Raw genomic sequence first — 9,310 nt, 5'->3', positions numbered from 1 at the left:
TGGCCTTCACCATGGGCTGCAGGGGAATCTCTGCTCTGACCTCTGGAGCACCCCCTCCTGCTCCTTCTTCACTGACCTTGGTGTCTGCAGAGTTGTTTCTCTTGCATATTTTCACTCCTCTCTTTGGCTGCAGTTGCACAGTTCCCCCCTTGTCCCCTTCTTAGGTATTTTATCACAGGCGTTGCTGCTGTTGCTGATCTGCTTGGCCTTGGCCAGCAGCGGATCCAGCTTGGAGCTGGCTGACACTGGCTCTGTTGGACAAGGGGTAGCCCCTCCTGCTACCAAAATCTTGCCATGCAAACTCGGTACACATGTCTTATGTTCAGAAGTATGGATTACTCAAAGCTTAACCTTTCCAAATTCTGCTTTGAGGAATACCGTCAGTGGGTTGTTTTTTTTACATTTAGGTATATGCCTCTGAACTGAATTAAGAGCTTGCAGTACAGATATAGCTATTGCTCTTTTACTAGTACAATTTTCCAATTTTCTTTGTGTTTTGTGGAAGCTTTAATATGATTTTCCAGAGGTTTTTATGCTTTAACATTTAAAACATTGTAGTATGTTGCACACGTGCACTTTGCCATCCTGTGCTATAAGCTTTCTGGACTTAACCCAACCTTTCTCCTCAATTATTTTTTTTTTAGTGGTAACTTGAACTAACTTAATTTTTGTCACAATGTTTTGAAGCAGATCTTTGTACGTCCCCTTGTAGCACCTGTGGAGACTTCCCATTTGTCTTGAATAAACTAACTTACCAAAGAGTGTTTCTGTTTTTAATGCAGGTTGGGAGGACCGGACCCTCTGGACTATGTTAGCATGTACAGAAACCTGGGAAACCCAGCGCTGAATGTTCCTGAGCACTGGCACTACGTCAGCTTTGGGTTAAGTGACTTGTATGGCGACAACAGAGTGCATGAGTAAGTGCCATTTAAGTTCTGTTGCTGCGTGTTGTGTTTTGTGTTGCATTTTGAGGGAGCATAGTTAAAACCCTGTCCTGCTGTTCTAATTGTTTGAACTGGTTTTCTGGTGCGAGTGCCCTAGCCCTGATCTTGCATGGGGCGACATGTGCCTGTTCTTGGGTGTAGAAGAATTACTGTGTTCTGCTCTGCAGGCTTTAAATGCAATAAATTTCCTTGTCAGTGTTGAGTGATTTCCCCCCCCCCTTTTAACTGGTTAGGAAATTTTATTTTAACTGAATGTCATATTGTGTTTTTCACTCTTGGTAGTTTGTTATGGTCATACGCTTCAATCCTGAGCCCTCCCTGTGCATGTTAAATGCCTTCCTCTGGAAAACTGCTGCAAGGGCATTTTTCCTGTTGCTGGCACAGCAGTGTTACTGCCAGTGAGCTGCCACCCCAGTGGCTGTGCAACAGAAGCATAAAACTCAATTGTTTGACTGTCTTTTCTCCAGTAAGTAAATCATTATCTTATCTTGTTGGAATGGATGGTCTTTAGCAGACACTTTGGATTAGACCAGGCAAGCAATATTATCTGACCTTATTCTTGTCTTTCTTTTACTGACCTTGCTCCTTAACTCCAGTTACAGTGGGTAGCAGTAGCCAAGCTGTCGTGATCCTGGGGCTGTGAACGCTGCCTTTTAACCAGCCAGAAATGGCAGAAGGTTTCTGCTGCCACTGTTCAGTGAAACTGTGTTTTGCGCTGTTTCATAGTTGCTGGGTAAATGTCGCTGATGAATGGTGCAGCAAAGGGCCCGTTTGTTCTCCCAAGCTTTCCTTCTTTTGTTTGTCTTGGTTGAGATTCAGGCACCTTTTTTTTTTTTTTTTTTATTCCACGCAGGTGCTTCTCTTACAACAGCAGCAGTAATGGAAGTTTCTTTAACCTTACCCATGTCCTCAAGGCAGTTTCTCCTGGTTTTTTTTTCCTCATGGTTGTGGCTACAGGACTGTTTTTCAGAAGACAAGTCTGTTAAGACTGGAGCTTATAAAGGACCCTAGTGTCACAGAGATCTGCCTGGGACATTTAACAAACATATCTACTAGCAGCAGAGCCCAGTCATCAGTTGCTGGGGCAGAGGAAAGGTAGAGCAAGGGAAAGAAATAAAGAAAAGTGAAGTTAAGGGCTTCCTTCCCTTGCTTCCACAAGAGACTCTACCATGGATGATGTAGGCCTTCACATGGTGCCTTTGTTCTCAGATCATGATACTTAATCCTTGCCACTGAACATCTGAGGTTGCTGAGATGAGGTGACCTGTGTTTGACCACCTTGATTTGATGAACTAATTTTGGGGGGAGTAAGTGCTGTGCTGACTTCTCTTTGGTGACTCATCAGTCTGAGGTTTTCCTCTTGTTCAGACTCTTTCCTGATGGTTTCGGGTGAGAGCAGGGAGTGGACATGAGAGTTTCAGCTGGAGGCATGAAGGATTATGTGTTTTTATGACTGCAGCAGCAAATTATGTAAGGACACCCTCCTTGGCCCTGGCACATTGCTTTGGCTTCTCACTTCCAAAACCTGTCTGCTAGACCAAAACCTGTTGTTCTGTAGTGAAAAGCTTGGGGCTGGAGGAGTGAAAGTATCACACAGGTGGAATGTCACAACTTTAAATAACTTTCTGGCACCAGACCTCCTAGCTCTTCATACTGTCATAAGGTTTGGTCTGGAAATTTGGATTGAGAGAGTGGAATATGCCTTTTGCTGGTTGCAGGGCACAGGATTTAACTCCCATCTCTAGACATAGGCTGCAGGCAATTTCCAAGACCTGGCGACTGAAGCAGGAGCAGAGCCTGTGCCGTGCTCTGGGAGGTCTGAAGTCTGCAAATGCCCTGTGTGTACGTGAGCCTGGGAGGAGGCTTAGTCCACGTGCCTCTGCTGCCCTTGGCATCGCGCTGCCAGAGGCTGCTGCAGCTGGGCACCGCAAGCAAATAGCAAGCCCTCACTGCTGCACTGCTTTGGAGGTGCTGGCTCTAATCTATTGAGCACAGACCTGCTCAGATCCATCAGTGATCTCTGTGCCCTGAGTCCATGTGTGTGTTTCCCTTCTCTGTGTAGCTAAAACAGAGTTCCTGGCTCCACAGCAGGGTGTCCCTGTGTCACTTGCCCCAAGATGTTCAGCTGTCTGCAGTCTGTCACCTTTATTTTGTCCTCATTCTTAGAGCTACGAAACGTAATACTATATTGTGCTGTCAAGAAGGCTGGCTCTGCCTTTATGGCAAAAAGGTCTTAATATGCAATTATGCAAGTGGTAAAGCTGTCAAAACCTACACATCTCTTCAAGACTGAACCTGAAGTTATCACCTGGTAGGCAAGCACCGTAGACAGGCAGAGATGATTTTCAAAGGAGCTGAGCACTCACCAGCAATTCTTGCTCCCAACAGCAGTCACTGTTTGTGACTGTCTACTCTTGAAACTCATCTACTCTTGAAATGCAACTGCCATGTGAACTGCACACCACCAAATCAGCACTGGGTGCACACTGCAGGAATGTGGTGACTTTCCTGTGCGCTGGGGAGGCTCTTGTTCTTTGGCAGGAAATTTAATAAAGCCTTTAAGAAAATGGGCATCAGTTGTTGCTTGAAAGACTGGGATTCTGCTGCCCCAGGTAAAGTGTGTTACAGGATGGTTGGCAAGAGCATGAGGTGACAGGAGAGTTGCTTAAATCTTTGGAAGATTTCCTTTAAACTGAACTCTGCTCAACTGCCCAGGTCCCTGGAGACAGGATTTAGTTTGTGGGGTGCTTTTTGGGTTCCCAGCTCTCTCTGCAAGGAGTGCAGAGCTGGATCTGCTTGCGACAGCCAGTAAAGTTCCTACAATAGGGATGTGCTTCCAAAACCTTACTGTTCTTCATCCTTTAGAAAGTGAAGGATAGCACACTGCTAAAGGTCTTTTTAATCTTTCAGCTGGACTTGAGTAACGTATAGCTTATTTCTTGTGGATCTCTTCTGGTAATACAGTACAATCTAGACCAATTAGAATGCCATATTAAATGAAAAAGACTTTATTTGTGTGTGTGAACCAGTGCTGAACTGGAGGTCCCTGTATTTTTATTTATAACGGAATAGCAAACAGATGTAGCAAGTAATGTGAAAATGTTGACTTTAATTTATATTTTTTAATAAGAACCTGAAAAGTCTAAAGTGGAGCTCTCCCTGTGCCTCCTTGTTGACAGATTTATTTTCAGTTAAGGCAGCACTGTTTCCTGCTCTGCTTAAATATCAGCTGTACTCTGCTTACAGAACCAGTCTGGTTTTAAGAGTCCGCAGAATAAGATGGAAGAAATCTAAGAATTTAAAACGAGGAAACCTTTTTCATATAAAATCACTCAGTGTTTCATGGTATAATGGCAACCATGACACCAGCTGTGCTGGGCTGATTGCTCTAAAAATCCTAAATCATGACGTCATGACAGCGTTAGGGAACCGCAGGCCTTTCAGTGGGATTTCATGCCAAGTTGCTTGCGTGGAAAAAGTCTCTCCAGTCGAGCGTGTTGCACAACCTGAGTGGCGGCAGAAATCCTTCTGGGACATTTTTGCAAGTTATTCTCAATTTTTAACTTTTTAGTATGTACTTTAAAATCAAAACGGATGTGTAACTTCTTCAATCTACTCAGCAGGGGTAGAGCAGAGCCTTTTTTCGGACTGTTCTTGCTTTCTGAAGGAAAGATTGTGCACTGCAGCAATGAGTGCGTGTGTCACATGTGAGCACGCTGGCAGAGAGCATCTGGCAGGTGCAGCTGTGAGAGAGGAGATGGGTCCTGCTCCCTTTTCCACCCCTTGCTGGCAGCTACAGCCTCACAACAAAATCAGCAGCAGGGAACGTGGCCAGGGCACAGGGACCTGATCCTTGCTGTGGTTTCCAGGTGTGCTGGTGCCTTCTGCCTACGTGGAGAGCGGGTGCCTGAGGAAGGCAGCATCAGCAAGAGTGGCTGGGCTCAGACGGCATCAGTGGCAATGCCAGCTTCAGCTGCTGCAGTGCCGTGATGTGCTCCAGCCCTGGGTTGTGCTGGCGCAGGGGTTTGCAGGGTTGTGCAGAGAGCCAGGAAGCAATGTGGTTTTTCACAGACTGACTTCTATCTGCAGTTCGCAGTAAGGCCAAGGCTGAATCTCCAATTAAGCTGTTCTTTTAGTTTGAGGGCTCACTCTCTTTGTTAAGTTTTGAAAATGCGTAGAAAATGAGAATCACGATGTGATAGAATTCCTGAAAACCTTGAATAGTCTTATTTGTATTAAAATTGCAAGGTTGTACTAAGAACCGCAATAGAAAGCAAAACTTAAATTATGGCTAGGTTAAGAGATAAGATTTGTATCTGTGGCCTTCCCACATCCTGACAAGAAACATGCTAACTGTGTTTTGATGTTTAGTTTTTTATGCAAAATCTAATAACTGAGTTTCCTGATCTATGTGAACTTATTGACAAGGGTGGTGTGGTGGTTTTTTGGGGGGGTTTGGTTCTGCCCCCCCGCCCCCCCCCCCCCCCCCCCCAGCAGCAAGACAGGAGTTGAAGGCAGCATCCATTTGCATAAACCCGAAGAGATTACAGCTGCCTTCATCTCCAGTACAGATGCAGGGTACCACCCGCAGAGACAACAGGTTCCCGCTTGCTGTGGCCCTTTTGATTTGTGCTGCTTACCATGTGGATCAGGAGCGAGCGGTGCATGCTGGGATAACGTGGTGTCTCTGTGGGTGGTGCCTTCCCATTAAAGGTGAGGGTAAGCAGGAGCCTTTCAAGATCCCCAGTCCAGCTTGTGTTCTGCTGGCTTGTATAGATCCTCTGAATGACCTTAACTTGTAAAAGGGCAAGGATGCTTGTTAGAGCTGGGAGGAAGAAAAAGGAGCGCAAAACTGGATCAGGTAACAAATGCAAGGCTTGCAGAGGAGTGGATGTTTTCTGGAAGGCTTTTTCCGAGTATGAAAGGAGTTTGAAAAGAGTATTTAGAAAATAGCCTGAAAGTTGGAACGAGTGCTCTCTTTCTTTTGAGTGCGTGCTGGCTTCTCCTTTGAGCCCGCATGAATGTAGGATGGAGTGGTGCTGACAGCTGTCACTTTAGTGGCCTCTCAGTTCTGTAGCCTTTCATAAATTTAAAAGCTCACTGCCCTCAGCTTGCCAGCCTTTAGCCTTAAATTTTGGTATTTAATGGGTCCCCAAGTGCTTTATAAACCACATGCCTAAAGCACTGCTGAAATATTACACCAAACTCCAAGGTGACAGTGAATGCTTTTAAAATGGTGGAGACTGACTCTGCCCCTCTTTGTTTTCATGAAAATGCAATAAAATAAAGGGTCTTTGGGAAGATAGAGAAACGTAGTGGTAGTCGTGGGTCCATATTTCAGGTAAGATTTTGTAGTGTTCAGCATATCTACCTTGAAGAGATGAAAGAGTAAGTCAGTTTAGTTTGCGAGTTGAGCCTGGAATTCAAGGAGTTATTAAAAACCCAAGATTTTCTTCCACCTTTCATGGTGTCTAGTTTCTTTCAAGTGCGGCTTTGAAGTAAAATTCACACAGAGGAACCGGAGGACTTTCTTAACTAATAGCATAGATATGTAAACCCTCCCTTCTTCTTCCTAATTTTGTTTCACTGGGTTATTAAGTCTCAAGTTAAAGGACACCTGCTGTGTCAGGGCTAGCAGTGCGGTAACTACTGCAGCACATGGAGTAGGGAAGGTTGAGTTTTGGGGACATATCCTGAAGCTCAGGATCAGAAAATAGTGGTTCTGCTCTTGGGTCAGACTTTTGTGAGGTGCAACTCTGATGGGTTCATTGTGAGGAACAACCACCACAGCAGTGAAATTCCAGGCATCTACAGTCACTCTGAGGACCTGCTTCCAGGTCTCCATACCTTCCTGCTTCGTGTTGCCATGGCTTCATCTGTGGGAACTGAACTGGAGCCAGCGCACTGAAGAAACGTTTCTTCTGTGCACCATTGCTGGTGGTGGGGCATCTGCCCCAGCTAAAGGGAATGACATGGAAGGGGAAATTGGTAAGCATCAGTTTAGGAAAAGGGTACAAGAGCTAGGACTTGGAAGAGGAAGGGTCCAAGATGGGCACCACAGTCTGGACTTCCTTTGTCTTCCTAGATCTCTTGTTTGTCCATCAGAGATTGACCTCAGATGTGACCAATTTATTTATTTTCTAGTTGGATGTTTTTCCGAGACAGAGGGGAAAGGAAGGTTCACGGAAGAGTGAGAAGGGAGAGGCCTCAGAATTAGGGAGTTCTGTGACAAAAAAAAGTATTTTATTTTAATGATAGTTTATTTGAGAATCCATCATGGTTGAAATAAGTAGCTTACCTGCAAGGGGACAATAAGATCTGTTTTTTTAATGTGGTCAGATTTTTTTCATGTCCATAAAGATATGAGTTAGACTGAGCTTTTCCCAAAATGAAGATACCTTTAACAACTCTCTCCTCTGTGTTCTCTGGTGTCTAGAAATACAGTTATGCTTCTACTGAAACTTGCTTACTTGGGAGTGCCCGTACGTCCTTCCCTCATGCCTGTCTGTTCCTGCCTACTTCATAGAAATGTGGTATTTTGGAGACAACTCTTCCTTTGAAGAACTTGATTGAATTTGACCAATGCGTTCAAAAACTGTGGGTACCTTTTAAAGAAGCACATGCACGAGTGTGATCATGTGAGGTTCAATTCCTTATTCCCCAGCCAAAAAAAACCTCCAAAACAGTTAACACAAGCATCGTTCCTATTTACATGCCCCATTGAAGGTGTCCCTGAGGCAGTGCACCAGGACTAAGACTTGTGTTTCTCTGCTGGGGGCAGACCTCCCTTGAAGCTGTGGTCACCATGGGGAAATCTTTTTTCCCTCCTCCCAGGCAAAGTGCACTTGGCTTCCAAATGTCATTTGTTGGAGGCAGCTAGCACCATTAGTTACACGAAAGATGTAGGCCACCTACAGAGAGAAGTCCGCTTTGTGCTGCGGTGAATCTGTGTTTGTGTTGCGGAGGCTGTGGGACAAGAGCACGCTTGAACTGTGCTATAGTTGGATTTTTTTCTTTTTGAAGCATTGAAGGAAATTTGTTTAACGTTTACAGTACAGTAGTTGAGTTTACAAGAAGGACTGTTTTCAATAAAAAAAGAGGAAAAAGATTGGAAGGAGGTTTGTGGCTGGGTGTTACTGAAGTCAAGCCCCACATCCCGCTCAGTAGCGAATCTGCACGTGCATCCCAGTGAGAAGAGCTGCTGCCATGCATGGCAAGGGGCACAGTGTTCAAGCTGGATGATTTCTTTTTGTCAGCAGAACTTTGACATTTATGATCTTGGCATGGGAGGAGGAGAGCTGGCCTGAAACAAGGCTTCCTTACTCCCATCTCCCAGCTGGGTTTGTGCTGAATGATGCGGCAGAGCTTGCAGGCCCTGCTCCCTGGGTGAGTTCAGCCTGCTGGGAAGAGGAGCGACTGGGGATCAAAGTTGGCTCTTCTAGTGAGAGATTGTTGTGTGTGATAAAGATCAGTTTAGGATGTTCTACAAAGCAAGAATTTAAAGATAGAGGGCTTTTTTTATTTTTTTCAGTGGGACATGAAGGTAAAAGCATTTTTTTGAGCTGTGTGTCCATTCCACAGTGAGATCAAAGGAGAGTTGACTTTTTTATCCCTTTGCTTGCCGGAATAATGATAACAACAAAATGAATGTTTGAAGAGATGCATCTGAATGCTGTTATTCAGACATAATCCCCCCTTTTTTCAACACAGATTTAGCGTGGGGATCATGCCTTCCTCACTAGCACTAGTACAATCTGTGTTTCTTGGTGAGACAGTGGTTAGAACTGGTAAACACAAATTACCATTGGTAATAAAATTACCGATTTAATTTCAAAATCTGAGCTGTTGGTTTTTCTTTCTCCTAGGCTGGGAACTCCATAGCAATTACTGAACTCGGCTGCCTCTCTACTGTCATCTCCATTCTGAATCGAGGCCCAATAGGCAGTGACACCAGGCTAACAAAAGAGGGCTGCAAATCTTTGGTGGTCTCTCATTCAGATGGTATTGCCTTCCCTGGACAAAGGGGTGGCCAGCGCTCCTGAGTGCCACTCTGCCTCCAGGGATGATAAACAAGGAATAGCTGGTCTGGTGGGAGGCATTTTTTGATCAGTTGACAAAGCTGGGGAGATGGGATAGCACCTGACAAAGGGCTGAGGTTTAAAGGAAGATTTTTGCAATGGATCTTAAGAACAAAAAGCAATTTTTTTTAAAAAGGCCAGAAAACTGTTTTTTGGAGGATGTAAACAGGGTGGGCGGAGGTGAAGGGGGACATGACCATTCTTGGGGAGCTCTGATTTAAGCCCAGAGGGAAGAGACAAGGGAAGGAGGGAGGAGCGCACAGATGGCTCATTGTTTTGTCCTGCTCA

General features: G+C 45.0%; 1 protein-coding gene across 1 annotated transcript in view; it reads left to right on the top strand.

The window, feature by feature from the left end:
• Positions 1-785: 785 nt before the first annotated feature.
• Positions 786-9,310, top strand: part of SUFU (suppressor of fused homolog (Drosophila)) — an 84,320-nt gene continuing 75,795 nt past the window's right edge. Inside the window, exon 1 of the mRNA XM_010179537.1 lies at positions 786-917. Within this exon, the coding sequence (XP_010177839.1) occupies positions 817-917 (101 nt within the window). The 5' untranslated portion in view covers positions 786-816. The remainder of the gene's footprint in view (positions 918-9,310) is intronic.

This window comes from Mesitornis unicolor, unplaced genomic scaffold (genome assembly GCF_000695765.1).
Source record: "Mesitornis unicolor isolate BGI_N332 unplaced genomic scaffold, ASM69576v1 scaffold15242, whole genome shotgun sequence".
NCBI lineage: Eukaryota > Metazoa > Chordata > Aves > Mesitornithiformes > Mesitornithidae > Mesitornis > Mesitornis unicolor.
This window is presented reverse-complemented; position numbering and strand designations above follow the sequence as displayed.